This window comes from Anopheles marshallii, chromosome 2, assembly GCF_943734725.1.
Source record: "Anopheles marshallii chromosome 2, idAnoMarsDA_429_01, whole genome shotgun sequence".
NCBI lineage: Eukaryota > Metazoa > Arthropoda > Insecta > Diptera > Culicidae > Anopheles > Anopheles marshallii.
In genome coordinates, this window is record NC_071326.1 from 13,916,209 (window position 1) to 13,931,779 (window position 15,571).

Below are 15,571 nucleotides of genomic sequence, written 5' to 3' on the forward strand. Positions count from 1 at the left end.
AGGAACCAAACAGAGAAGGTTAAGAGATTCATGATAGTCCTGCTGGTTTTTTTTGTTTGTTTGTTATTTTTCCGAGTGCTTATCGCCCATTGTCTGGATAGTGAATTTTGCGCACCAAACAATGCAGCCGAAAACGGAGGTAGTAAGGTCAGGGGTTCTGCCACTGCCAAAACTGCTTTAGCCCGATGTCTCACCGAAATCCGGTCCCGTTTCCGATACGAATGGTTACAGTAAAATATTACTTAAATTGAACGATATGCTTATGCATTTTCGCAAGCATAACGAAACGACATTCCATGCTCCGAGCAACGGTGGGGAGAGACAGCGGAACGAAATGGAATAAGCAATTTAATGCAAACAGATTGTTTTGAGAGTATTGCAATTTGCACGGTACAAATAAATTGATTCCTTTGAGTTTGCTTAACCCCGTTGAGGCCGGATCAGGATGGTATTGAAGGATTATTGACATGGATCTCATTGCTTCAAGCGAACGTATCTTTAACTTCCTAACTAGCTTAATTAATGTTTAACTTCTCTACTGCAAATTAAGATGTTTGTTCTTGTATATGTAACAACACATCAGGTGTACATTAAAGTTTCAAGCGTATTATGGCCCAAATTTGAGACTTGAATGTGGATAAATAGCTTTTATTTTTACGGTTGTCCATCAAAGAAGTCCTACTTATTCAGCATTTCATTGTTACTAATTCATTTTATTTTTGGAAGTTAGCTCAACAACGATCCGTGCAAATTTTCAATCCCCTTAGCAGAAAATTATAAATTAGAAGACTCTTTAGATTGTCCAGCATGGATCGAGCTAAAATTTAAGAATTATTGAATTTTCTATCCACAATTCTCCAAATAGCTCTCGACAACGGAAAATTACGGAACATTATGAGTAGAAAGATTACTCATTCATATCCAATTTCATATTTAAGTTGGTCTTTTCTTCAAACCTAGCTCCAAACGAGTTGTGGTTCGAAGCTTTTCCTGAGTTCTGGGTTGACCATTTAGAAGCAGCTCATAATATAAGACAGCCTCATGATCCCAGCATCGCTTTAATGCCGCTTTTGCTTGTTTACCATGCGTTAAGAGAACAAACAATATGATCCAGATATTCTTTTGTTCATGTAAAAACAAAGAAGAGCTATGAGTTTTACGTCGTGAGAATTGCTATTCCTACTCGTAATGTACTCGTAATGTATCAACTCTTGCAAAACAATGTAAACCTAATTTAACACCCAACAGTATATGCGTTAAATCGATCGCAATTTTCCTTTAACAGTTCGTGGCCAAACACAATTGACACATAGGCAAACACTTACCTGTTTTCCGGTAGATGAGATTAGCTCGCTGCACGTGCCGTGTGATGGCCTCGATACTCGCCTCGTCCGAGCCCATCTTCTGGAAGAAGGTATGGTCCGCCTGCAGATACAACATACAAGTGCTCTTCCGATCGTACAGCGAATTGGCAAAGGATTTTTGGTCCTTTTGCTGCTGCTGCTGCTGCTGCTGCAACAGCTGCTGCTGATGATGGTGATGGTGATCGTGGAGATCGTTCCGCACGTTCAAGTTGATATTGCCATTCACCATCACATCCGGGTGGTCCGCGACGGGGATGTTCTTGCGCGTCGATCCATTCTTCGTGATTATCTCCACGTAGTGATCCTTGTTGTAGTTCGTACCGGTCATGTTGATCGTGCGCGTCCACGGGTGCTGTTCCGCACCACCACCCCCGATACCGCTTACCATCCCACCGCCCGTAATGATGGTACTACCGCTACCGTGCGGATTGTAGATGTTGTACAGAAAATGGTTCTTACGATTGTTTACTGCCGGTGCGGTCGTTCGTACCATCGGTGCATCGATTCCCGTTCCACCAATAATGCCTCGATTGACCGTCCGGTTGATGGTGGTACGGGTGGGAGGAAGGGCGCCAGGTGCCGCACCCGTGCCAACCGGTGCTACGGTACTGCCGACGTTCGTCGCCTTCCCGTGACTGCGCACTATCGTGTAGTCATTGTTATAGGGTACTTCTAGATCTAGTGGCAGCGATGGGTTTCTACTCTCCTGTATCTGCAATAGAGTGACGCAAGAGTGATAAAGAGAAGACAACAACCAATTAGTGCCTGCTTGCTTCAACAACCTTAATCAGCTCAATTTACAGTTATTTCCCTCCCCTATTTTCCCGAGCGAGCGAGTGACGACCGGGCCACCGGGAGAATAGTTGCGGTATCCTGTTACACAACTTCCGTCCAATACAGACCGGGCAAGCATCGAAGGGAAGCGAGCCACTGCACCGTCGGCATGGGTTTGCTTAGTCAGCTCTCGGGAATTTACCCACATAAATCCATAACAATTTAACCAGTACCCCCCGGTGCCGGGATGTCGAGTTCGTCCTTGCGTTGTCCATTGTTTTCGAAGAGTGATGATTTCCAGGCATGCCAATTAATTAACGCAATTAGGAAACTAGAAGACTCGAAGCAACAAAACCGGGAGGGAAAAAATAAATAAAAATTTTACAAAACGGACCAAACGGACCACTGCTGCTTCTAGTCTATTTCCAACCTAAATCCACTTAGGAGTAAGGGCCAAAAGCTGTAGGATTTTGCCGATCGGACTGAAAACAAAATGCAAATTTTGCTAAGTGTTGGAAAACCCACACACAAGCACTATGAATACATTGTGTAAGGTGCGTGTTAAGAATGAGTTTTTCTTTCCACCACTGGACTCCAAGGGGATGTTTTTTCATTGGAACAAACCACCCCCCATTGAGATCTGACCAGGCAGTAAAGAATCTTCATTGTTTTTAAAATCCCCTTTTAGCAGGCACCGAGAACATCCGGAGTGCTTCTGTGGGAATGGAATGAGCACACAGCATAAAAAAAACACTGTGGAACCCACTTGAATCAGATTACGTAGGAAAGCAACAAACACACACACATGCACTCATACAAATGGAAAGTTTTCCTAGTGCTGCTGGCTGCTTATTGAACGGTCCAGAGGCACTCACTAATGTGGCCATTAAGTGGCACAGATAGTACGAACGGTATCGCCACAATGGCAAAAGGGTTTCGATTGGTTCTTGGGAGATGGAGATCTTCTCAATGTTTCCCTTCCGGGCAGAGCATTGCACAGGGTTGAGGACCAAGATGAAGCAAACAGCAAGCAAAAAAACCCCCCTAATAAAAGACTGAACAACCCGATTCCTTCGGTTCGCCATTGTCGCTTTCTTCGAGTAATGCAATCTGGTCGATGAAGTAGAAACTGTTCTGTGTGCCACTCAGCAAATAGCTTGCGGGTCTTGCGTTCCCCGAGGGGTGAATTGAGTCATTGAAATGTAAATACGGTCCTCACTTCCGGTAGGAAGCCTTGCTGCGTTTCCACACTTCGATCCCCGTTTTGTGCCCCGAACACCCAACCTCATCCTTTCAATGCCGGCAACGATCTTGGGGAGCACGCGCAGGAGCTTCCAACTTCACGATCGGATAAAAATAGTACCCGGGCCGTGTTTCAGCACCGCTCGTCCACAAAGCAGCGGGAGAGCGCACCGGGAAAATCGACAGGCGTCTGTCGTTCTGTGTCGTCTGGTGCAGAATCCGATTTGACATTCATTTCGCTTCCCTTTCGAGGCCATTTTCTGCTGGCCCCTTTAAAGGATGAGGGACAGGAAGCTGGTATGGGTCCAAATCGTTTCGTACGGTTCGATCATTCCATTCTAAATTCACCGGACGGATGGCGCACACACACACACACACACACACACAAACGGTACACATTCGGCTGCTGAAGAAATGGTGACCAACCGAGTCAGATGGCTTGCGTGTGAAGCGAGATGCACAAAAGATGCCACCGAGAGCGGGAGACGCCGGGTACAACACCCGGAACTCACAAACGCCGTCGAAGCGTAAGCTTTGTAAATAACTAAAAGGCTAAAAGCTTTCCGGTTGCTTTCCGGGGCGACCTTTTAACGCCATCCACCCGAACCGGCGGCAATGACGGTGAACGATTTTCGTCCGCGGCTACACCATTTTGTGTTCACCTTGCAAAGGAACCCCCCACCAAGGAGGGGTGAAACGGTGGAGGGAAGGTACGGCGGAGGAAGTGGGACTGTTAGTCCGCAGCTTGATTGGAGTGCACCGGAATGGGGCACGGATCTTTTCGGCTTCGGTTCGGTTTTACGTTTGCCGCCGTGAGGAAGGGAGGCCACATCTTTGTGAACCGAGAATTTCAAGCTCCCACAAAACGGCGGTGTCGTGAAGGGATGCCGTGAACACGTACCTCGAATCCATCGCATCGGATATGGGCTACAGCGGTGGAAGGCATTTCTTTTGCGAAAAGCCAACATTTAAAAGAAGGAAGGAAAGCACAACGGCGCACATACAGTCGACTTTAAAACCCGGACCGCATCCGGTACCGCTACGTTTCGTCCCAGTGCTTGGCCAGCCACAAAGCCACTCTCGCCCGCAGTGTTCTGCACGAACGCAATCGTTTTGAAAATCGTTCGATATCCGTTCGTCGTTTACGTACCGTCGTACCGCATAACTCTTCCCAACCGTCCGCGGCACAAAGGGGGAATGAAATCATTGGGTTACAATTTCCTTCGCCACACGGGCAATGACGGCAGAGCGCGTCATTGTAGCGGTGCAAACTTCAAACGAAATCGAAATCAACTCCGGGGCGCACAGGCACGGGATGTTTGCATGTATTTGAAGTAGTCGTGTCCTCGAGCGAAGGATGCTCGTACGTTCAACGGACCGGCACGATGGTTCAACAAAGGAAGAAATCTTCTATTGATCAAGAAAGCTGGGATTTGTTGGGCTGGCGGGGAAACCTCCCCCCCTCCCGGAAAGCAGTGAGGTTTCGTACCGTGCATCCAGTGCCTAGCGGAGCATCGCATCTAATCGGCAGATCAAAGGACAACAATTGCACTGGAAAAAGAGGCTACGAATGGGAATCATTTTATGCTACACACAAATTGATGCACATGATAAGAGTTGAGTGATGTTAGAGAACTTACTGAAATTCAACTCTGCGATGTATGTTTTACGGTGTACTATCACAATTGTCTAAATAATGAGGAGAAATGCAGTCAGCATGCATTTGCTTAATGCTCCAGCTTTCAAGAAGTACTTGTAAAAATCAATCTTTCAACAATTAACTAAACTACAAGCAGGATAATACAATAATCTCCTAGCAAAAATGCTTTTCGCAAAGTAATTGCTAGAAGATTTCAACTTCCTGAGTTACGGTAGACATGATTCTTTAACAAAATTCCTAAAAAAGTTCTACAATTACGTAAGGTCCCTAGTCATGTCTCTTGTTAGTAAACTTCACATTATTTTAATTCAGAAACCTGTTAATAAAAAATAGTTACTAATATAAAACTACAAGTAGTTTTCCTCAAAAAAAAAAAACAACACAAAACTATGCTTGTTGTACTGCTTCTGATTAAATGTATCACTTTAAACACTTTCGTGCAGAAGATTGATCGATGGAATCACCACACTGCTTCATGAGTGCTGGGATGCTGTCCATCATTCGATCCATGTTTTTCGTTATTTCGAGCAAATCAAGTTAGTTCCCATCTTCCCCACCAGAAGTGAAGCGGTGTAAACCAACTCCACCAGCCACACTGGCACAAATAGTAACGTTACGGCAAGGTTCCGTACGCTCCAGGGAAATGAAGCACCCCGTCATAACGATCGCGTAACAAGATTTAGCTAAGTCGATTTTGTGCAAACAAATTGTGGTTTAGCCGAAGCTTTGCACGCTCATTCCTTCGATGGTTTGGTTCGGCAGCAAACTGCTTTGCTTTCCTTGTCCTTTGCCTCGAAAACTATTCCCAAATCCGCTCAATATCGGTAATGAACGCCGTCCATTCCAGATTATCGATGCAAATAATTGACCCATGTCGGTGCTTCACACTCTCAACCAACCTCTGACGAGGTAACTGACAATCAGCAAGGAAAAGTTGACAGCTTGCACAAACTATTCCGCACCGCTTTAGGTATCGTGCCGTAAAAAAAGGGTAGGGTCATCGGCACGTTCACACCGACACCGAAATTGGCTGCAAGCTGAAGTTCAAGGTCTACGAACTTCAAACCGTTGCACACAGGCCAAAGGAATCTTCGGTGTGTTCATAAATGGTATTCGTGTCATGTTTCTGTTAATCTCTCTCGGATTAGTGACATGTCGTCTGTGAAACGACCAGAGCTACCCCGACCCCGAACTGGGTCGACACCTATCATGCGCTGTGAATGATTTCAACACACAGACCATGATTTAACTCCTCCTCACATCCCATCCCCCCACGGTACGGCATCGTTTCATTATTTAATGAAATGCACCCGTCGGCACGTACCGTTAGTACGCCACAGGAATTAAAGTTTTTCCGCACCGTAGGCCCCCACACCGTGTGGGTGGGGAAGGATGCGAACAGCGTGGCAGAAGAAAACTTTTCCGTTCATCATTCTCATTCCCCTACCAGCACGTTGCAAAATAAAATTAACTAATCCCTGATATCTTTATTTTTAAACTTCACCGACGCTCGGACGAGTAATGACGCACCATGCTGCTCGTTTCATGCTGGCGGTTCAACTGGAGAAACTTTCAAACCGAGATCAGGTGAAAATGCCGATGCCGTACGGTGTTGCGCATTGAACCGATCCGAAGCCTTTCGCCGAAAGATTCGATAATGTGGAAAAGTTAGCGGGGACAAGTTTATGCACAAACGCGCCACCCGAGTCTGGTGACTGGAGAGCTTTCACGTAGCAAGCGATCGATACCGTGGCCGATGATTGCGCAGTCGTTTGAAAGGATCGAGTTTTTTGTTTTGCTTTGCATGCGATCGTAACGAAAGTTACGGAATGTGCGGAAGTGCAATCCAGTAATGATTTAACTTACCACTTCTTCTTCCTCCAGCCAGCGCCGTTTTCTACGCGTTTTGCGCGTTGCAGTTCCGATGCGATGTTGCCTTGCTTCGGCCTCGCTGCTGTGCACCGGTTCGGTTCGCCGGCCACTCTCATCCGGGTTGTGATTGAATTGAATTCTAGTGCTAGGCTGGGTTTTTGCTAAATTTAACGTACGCACACCGGACGTTGCACCTTGGCGTTCGGGTGCAGCAGAACCATCCCGGCTGCCACCCTGAGCCTCAGCGGTCCTCAGTGGTGGCCGGTGATGACCATGGTGGTTCTGGTGAATTTTCACATCGCTGAGTTTGTAGATCACAGTATGGACACCGTGCCGCCGCTCGAGCTCCGGTGAGTAACGGGCGGCCGGTTCGATGTAGTATTGCTCTAGGTTCGTGACAACCGTACCGTCGAACAGGTTGTCGCTGGTCAGCACACCGTGGACGTGCGAGTGTTCATCGTCTGTGAAAGGTGAAAATGGAGCCGATTAGCAAGTGGAAACAATAAAACGGGAGCTTTCATCGTGTCAGTGTGTCTATTAGTTATTAGCAGACGAACGTATGGCGCATGGAACACTGTTAAACGGTTCAAAAGAAGCTTCATCTTTGTGATGTCCGACTTTACGAGTTCTTTTTTGGTTACATTTTCCCACATGTGAGGTTCGTTTCGTACGAGATACCTGCAGCAAATTAACTTCAAACTACACAAAGTAGGCATCGACATTTGGTGAACTCGATCTCAAAAATCCCCAAAAAGATGATATTCTTCCAAACATTCTGCCCACTCATGTGTCGACGATCGGCTCGCGATTACTTTGATTTATGAGTATTTATTGGTTGGCCCAACTGTTGTTGGAGTTGTTGAAAATATTCCACCGAACAAACGTTCGATGTAACGTTCCTCTCTTTATCAAATTTCCCAACACAACACGTACATGTCAAACGATGAGCGGGTATCATGTTTGCGTTTGTGTGTGTGTGGCTTTGGAAAGTTCTTCCGCCTCATAAATAATCATCCGCCACGTATTACATAATATCGTATGCATGTTTTACTACCAGCACCGTAAGCTGTCCCCCGGAACAAGGACGAGTTCCGGCAAGGATCATCAGGCAGCGCACAATTCAAACGAGCTGTGCTCAACAAACAACCCAACCACCACAAACAACGACCGAACGAGAAAGAAAAAGCTCCTTGGATCGGTTTTTTTTGTTATGTTTCACTATTCCCCAATGTCCGCATCCCTCGATTGCGTGACAGTTCGCTTCAAAGATGAAAGAAGTAACCTACACGGTACACCGCACCGAACACACTACGGTCCTTTGGGGTATGCGAGCTAAAAAAAAACGGGTAAATAAATAAAGGTGGAAAATACCGTTCCGATCCGGTATCACATTCGCTCGCATATCATCCAGAACTGAGCGGCAAAATTAGCATTTCAAACCGAAACCCAAAACCATCGATATTTGGGAAAAGGACGTTATTTGGATGTCGCTGTCGTTGTTGTTATTCTGCGTCTCTGTTATTGCACGTTACGAATTGAGCATATTTTCCCATTTCCCGTACGGCGACATGTGACAGACAGATGAAGCCTTTCCGGCATCCGATCGATCGGATACGTATGCTCCGATGGTGACAGTGAAAAGTGCTGGAAAAAAACCCCATCACCTCTACCACCGAATCAAACAGCAGCGAATTAACTCTGGGTCCCCCCCTTGGCACTGAACGCAGCGTCTCACTGGTGTTCGACAGTTTGTGTCCCTGCCGGCACAAGGGATTAGTGAAAAGGATTACGGAAGCCAGAAAGCTTCGCCGTTTTGCGGGAACTTATGGGCGCAAAAAAAGGAGTAAGTAACATCAATTGATTTGTCGAAAAGACATGCAAAACATGGCACACTCTACGGCGGCCTGCGCGTCATGTAGACAAACGCTGTAAAAACCCACCCCCAGCCCGGGCTAAGGACAAGCAAATGTTGATCCCGTTAATCCCTCGGCTACAATGTGTACGCATGTACGTGGTGCCGCACTGCTTCACGTAGTGGACTAAGCCGCTTACGCGATGCTAAACGGCTGCCTCCTATGGGTTTTGCGAGCGTAAAGAGAAAACGGGGCGGTTCCCACAGTGGACGGTAATCCGACTGACAGCCGAACGCCGCGCCAACGATGGACACAATTTATGACTCACACACGAAACGCCGTGGACGTGAACGCGCACCGGGTAGCGATGTCGCGGGCAACGAAGCAACAATATGATGTATGGTAAAGTCGGGAAGGCCGTTGGGTTACATCGGTACCCAGTCATGTACATATTGCGAAGACACCCGGTTCCCGCTTTCTGCTACACAAAATGTCCTTGTTGTGGGCGCTTACGATGCACAACAGTGAGTGTGATAAACAATTTATCACACATACGCACACAAACAGACAGTGAATGTTTTCTGTCTCACGCGCACGCTGTGATTCGCATCATCCGATGAACCTGGAAGGATTTGTATGGGATGTGTCAAAAGATGTCAATAAACCAAATTTCCGAGATGCTTATGACAGTACAAACCTTGCAATTTTCCCTAATAAACCATTTACGTTGTACATGACAGACAGGTAGTCCCCAAGACACACGGTACCTATTACAGGCGGATTCTGAGATTCGTGGGTTTCGAAATATGAAAGCTGTGCTAGTTTATAGCACAAAATTCAAGCATTTATGTAACATACATTGATCTACAATTTTTTACAAAATTTGGTTCCTATTTTCTTGCAAAAAGTCTGAACTACCTTAAATAATAACGGGCAGAGCAAGATTTCTTACTTTCATGTATAAACGATGTTGCACCCAGACTCGACGTACGCGGATCTCTCTGGTAACTCCATTTAATTAAAAAAATCAATGCTTTTTCTATATCTTAAATCATATAGATTAGAATCATTCATATCTTTTAAAAATCATCCTCTGTAGTAGTCACCTCGATAAAGCTTTTAACAAAACAAAATTTACACAAACCCCATATATAATTCACAAAACTTTCACACTTTAACCCACTTCCCATCGATCAAAACAACGAACCATTCAAATTCTGCCACGCATTAAAGTTCTCCGCTTAAAGCAAAACCAATCGCTGTCCAAAAAGCGAAGCAACAAAAAAAAAGCTCCACACCCCACACCGACACCCTCGAAAAGTCCAATTTATTCGAATTGGATTTCCACGCAAGAAGCCACGCACAAACTTTGAAGTTTGCTAAATCTTTCTTTGTCTTTCGAAGGGAACCAGCTCACGCTCCCGGAGGGGGCGATCGGATGTTGCCTAAACGCCACGAACGCCAACCAGAGCAGAAAGAGCGCTTTCGAGTGTGTAGCCCAAACCTAGCGCAAAAGAGCTTACCCACATGAATCATGAAGCTGTCCATATTCTTCTCACCCCCGTTACACGCACGCTGATTCTCGAACGTCTACGAAATCCACCTCAAAAGCCATCGAAAGTTCAAGTGGCTTTCGGTGCCGAACGGAAGGAAGCTAGTTTCAGCGCCAACGGTAGAGCGGACACCGAAGGCACCGGATCACTCGCACAAGGGTTGATCACGAGGAGTAGAACTATGTGCGGAAGGCCGGTGAGGATCCGAGCAGATACTATGTACACCACCCCTTAAAAAACCCAACCGAGTGTGTAACTTTTCGTACGGTTTGGAGGTTTGAAGTCGGTTCATGAAGTCACCCAGTTCTGCCATGCAGTAGAGTTTTACCCCGAGACTGAGATGGTTTCGAGCGGGGGCGAAACCCCCTTGGTGTGCGGTTCCGGCATTTGGCAATGCAAAAACAAAGCGTGTGAGTTTAAACAAGTCGTCGCTTCGCCTTCCGGAGTGCCTGATTCTCTCCTTGAAATGCTTAGCTGTACGACCCCGGGTCGGGGAGGAGCAGCGTTCGAGACAGTTGCGTTAACTGCCAAACCGTACCCAAACATCATTTCCCGAACTTCAACCGCGACCATAGAATTGAATTATTGACATGACTAGTGCCAACTCGCCTCCCGAGTGCCCGCGTCTCATCCCGCGGCAGCACAAGCTATACATTTTAATGATATTTGATTTAGCTACTACTGCCCGACCAGGCGTATGCCATCGCAAGCTGGCACCTCCAACCTGCCAAAAGGATTTATTTGAATGTGCGCCATATGGGTAGGGTGCAGGGAAAAACTCCGGTGCGAAGAAATCGAATGTGCTAGCGCGATAGTTCCGCGCGACCGAGAAACACTCACCGCTACACAATCCAGATGGTTTTCATTAATTTTCCACGCCCTGTCGAATGCTAATAAATATTATCCTTCCCTCCCACTGCCTGAGCGCTCCCCGTTTCGACGCGGGTGTCGAACTCCGCCCCCCGGGGGGATCAGCGGTGAAACATATGGGAACTTCACAATCCATGTCCTACCCCGGGTAGGGTAATGGGCGTGGGAGGGGGGGTGAGGCATGCCAAGCTCAGCGGGAAAACAAGCAGGAGCAAGATAAATTTTTAAATTTTATTTCACCATCCATTTGCACCACACACGGATTTTCCACACCCGACCCAGCCCAGGCTTGCGCGCAAATGCAAATCAATCAGTGTCGTGGTGTAGCGTGGAAAAAGCGCGGAATGGGTTGGGGAAAAAACCAAAATGAAACACACACGTACGGAGTACGGTTCGATCACTTTTTCACGGTGGCACAACAGCGGGTCAATCCTTGCACCATCGCAGGTGCAACAGTGTAGTAAAGTTGTTCCCTGTCGATGGCGTTGGCGATGGAAAACAAACAAACAGCTGTACGCATTTCGCCTGTCCGCAACGTTCGGGAAGCACACTTTGGGGAAGCACATGTTTGGGTGTGTGTAAGTGTGTGTAGTTTTACTTTTAACGTGTCGAACCAGGCAAACTGCTTGCTATTTGCATATGTCATGTTATTAATTGGGCACTGCAACAATCGCTGGCAAGTGCAGCGCACGCGGTGGGTTTAATTGATTTTTTACATAATGGATGTGTGTCGGAGCCTTTTCTTTGCTATTGTAGTTGTTTCCTTTCGTTTTTGTTTCTTTTTTCACGCAATTGACTTTGTTTGGGGTGTAAAGGTGTCAATGGTGAGGGTCGTTCTGTGTCAGGGCAGTTTTTATTAGCTTGTCCATTGGCAGCCAAACAGACGTATTTTAATTTGCACGGACCGGCTTACTGTTTAAAGATATCAACATTGAACAGAATTTTCGGGTTCAAATGATGCGAAAATTTACGAATATATGCATCTGATAGCAGGAAGCTTTTATGCTGAATATGGTTCCAATAGAACAAAACTGAGCCGAGATAGATCTGGAATAACATTGGATTTCTGGACCGTTCCCAAAAAGAAGCTAATTTAACTCTAAGCTTTGCGAACTGATACATTGGCAGTTTGTACATATGTGAATGAGTTTAGACCTATATCAGCTTGGTTTTGAGAAACTTCCAGAAATTGCGAATTATTCCAGATAAATCTCGATTCAGGCTAGCTTTATTTGATAAATGCATTCAGCAATCAGAGAAAAGCTTTACTTAAACTTAAACTTAATCTTAAATTCAACGAGGTAGACCTCGGAATCTTTCCCTATTTCTGGATTTTTTTACAAGAATAAATCAGTTGTGTGCAAAGCTTTCTTGACTGCACTCCCTGAAAGCTTCGAAAATGTCTATGCATAAATCTTTGCTCAAAATTGATTTAAACGATTTAAACGATTTTGAGAGTTAAACTCCGAAACGCTGTAAATTGCAACGCAAGCTATTCTATTCTGCAACGCGATGCGACTCATCGTCAATGGTTTATTCGAGCATAGGTCATTAACTCTAATCATCAAACGCACAGCAAACACGATAACAACAAGCAGGACACGTTATGTAACACATTCTTTTCGTCCCTAGTTTTTTTGCCGTTTCATGTGCCTTGTCATCTGGCATAAGCAGCATGATTCTTCGCTCCATGTTTGCAGCAGTCTTTATTTTAATTAAATTAAGTGCTACAGATGACTAAGCGAGATTCGCGCCACCCATCATATGAAATGTGCCAGACCTACGGTAATTTGTGCGTGTACGTTCCCGTTTCCCACTAATTTTTTTTGCATTTTTCTGTGGTGGATTATGAAAAAAAACCCCCGAACGTTACTACACAACCGGTGGTTGCACAACATGCATTCGCGATAAAGCAGAACAAAGCTGGATATCGGGTGGGTGCAGCAGTGGGTGCCGTTAATTACCGTGCCATATTTTACGACATTTTTTAACGTATAAAACAGTGCCACATGGATGGTGCAAATTTTAAATAAGAAAACTCTTTCACTCATGGCACAGAAGCCAGCACATGGCGCATGCACACACACACCACTGTGCCGACGCGATAAACTTTTTCCACGGGGCAAGATTTTCCCCGTGAGTGCGATTGTAAAGCTTCGCATTGCTTCGTTTCACACTGTTCGTTCGTTCGTCAGTATTTGAACATTTTGGCGCTCATTTTCTTCGCCGTGGACGAGACTAATAATATCAGGAAAAAAAACCTTCCGGTCCGATGCGCGAAAACCAGCCACAAACTAGAAGATTTACCAACTTGCACAGCGCACTGGAACACCTCTTTACCGTCCAGGATAAAAAAAAACCGGGTGGTAGCATGGAAGCAAGTTGCTTCCACCGATCTGAAAATGATGATAAAATTTATCACCCACCGTGCAGCCGCCGAGGAAAACGGCGGCGGGAATAGAAGCGGCAGCAGTAACGAATTCGACACACGCGGTACCTCAACCGTAGCCGTGCGGCAGCAGTGCCGTGTTTCAATGTTTTGCAAGATAAATTTTCATCCGACAAGTTCGGAAAATAAATGTCCTTGCCCCCGGTAGCACCAATGCACAATGGGTGGGAAAAGAGCGACGGTTGCACATAACTCCAAATTTTGTGCTTAAAACCATTTTAATGTTGATTCCCAAACCATATCCTTCTTAATTATGCCTTATGTAAAAAGCCTTATGGCTTTACCGGAGACAGGGTTACGGAACAACAGGAACAATATACTGATTTTATTGTCCAAACTCGTTGGATGAGTTTGAAGGATTTAAAAAAAAAATGGCATAATTTGAAAGTATCAAAAGTTAAGTTCAGTAAGTAAGTTAAGTAAACTCCTTTTTAAAGTTTAGAGAAAAATTGAGAATCTAGCATTTAGGATCCGTATTCTTTCAAAAATTCAATTAAACAGCCAAATTTCGGAGTTTTTCGGTGTGTATCCCTCCATTAATAAAACTAATCCCACCACATTGTGTTCCTGCATTGCCACATTGTGCATGGCCAGGCCAATAGCTGGAACTATTACCACGGATGGATAAAATTTGTCCACAGACGACGCGCTACAAATAATGGGCCATCGACGGTACCATACCTTACCGAGCGGTCAGGCAAGGTTAAAGGCCACACATTCCGTAGATTTTTTTTTGTTTTCAAACATTGTGTACTTTTGTTTTGCTTTCTTTCCGTACCGTTCCACCAACAAGTTTTTGGGGAGGGGGAATATTCTCCACGGTCCCAGGAGAGTCATAAAACAAACCCGAATGGAGCGATGCACAAATAATAACGAGCCAGTCCAGCCATGCACACCCATTACTGGTGCGATCGGTGTGCCATAAAAGTAGCAGAAATTTATCGATAGTAATAATGGCATCTTTTCTATTTGTCATCCCATCTGACGACCGTTCGACTCAACCGGGGGTTATGGGGGTTATGAGAGCACGATGTCACGGGAGCACGATAATATAGCCCATAAGGTAGGGTCGGTCGGATCGAATGGAGCATTGGTGTTGATCTGTCGCCATCCACCGTTAATGGTGTTTTACTCAGCTTGTTTTGTGTAGCGAATTTATTTCTGTGCATGGTTTGCGGATGTGCCAAACGTGTCCTTCTCGCTTTGCACTACCAGCACTGGCGTGGCAATGCAACCACCATCTATGGTGTGTGTCATATTCACTGGCCCAGTGCCGCGCATTACCATGCCGGTAATATGGAACGGAAACGATCTATCACGCTCGAGCACACGGACGAGTTCCTCATTTTCGAGCCACTCCGTAGTACTGTTGGTGGTTGGTTTATGATTCAACTTTTCAGCCACCGGAGTGAAGATTTTATGTAGCACTAGCTATAAAGTATGCTTTGCTGCCGAGCGTTAAGAGTCAACGAGTTGCTCGAGTAAGTTTTTGAACCATTCCTTCGAGAGTTCTCAAACTTGGGCCGCATCTTTGCCAGTGTGTGTGTGTGTGTCCGTGTGTGTGCAGCAGTACAAGAGAAATATGTTACACGAGGGAGAATGGGAAAACTGAGTGCCCTGAGTGTCCTATTTTCGTGCGATACAACAACGGTCGGATGAATTTGGAGCGATCGATCAAGGGCGAAAACTGGTGCACGTTCTTGTATCATGCTGATTTTGGCATGTAAAACAATCATAAGAAAAAGGGGTTATTTTATGATAAAGAAAAAAAACAACAACAAGACACTTGTGCTTCCACCTCCACAACATTGAGGCGGAATGGCATTTCATACTTCAGCTATGCTTCAGCTGAATGATACATGACAGCGCATCCGACCGTTCCGCAAATTCCGGACCAGCTTTGCACGCCCCACCAAGCGCTTCAAGAATTTCGT

At 45.7% G+C, this 15,571-nt stretch overlaps 1 protein-coding gene across 1 annotated transcript in view; it reads right to left on the bottom strand.

Annotated features, from left to right (window-relative positions):
- The window catches only part of LOC128710446 (uncharacterized), a 154,484-nt gene that overhangs the window by 56,929 nt on the left and 81,984 nt on the right, over window positions 1–15,571 (bottom strand). The window contains exons 4-5 of the mRNA XM_053805499.1: window positions 6,907–7,373; window positions 1,326–2,076 (exon numbers count right to left, since the gene is read on the bottom strand). Coding sequence (XP_053661474.1) covers window positions 1,326–2,076; window positions 6,907–7,373 — 1,218 coding nt within the window. The remainder of the gene's footprint in view (window positions 1–1,325; window positions 2,077–6,906; window positions 7,374–15,571) is intronic.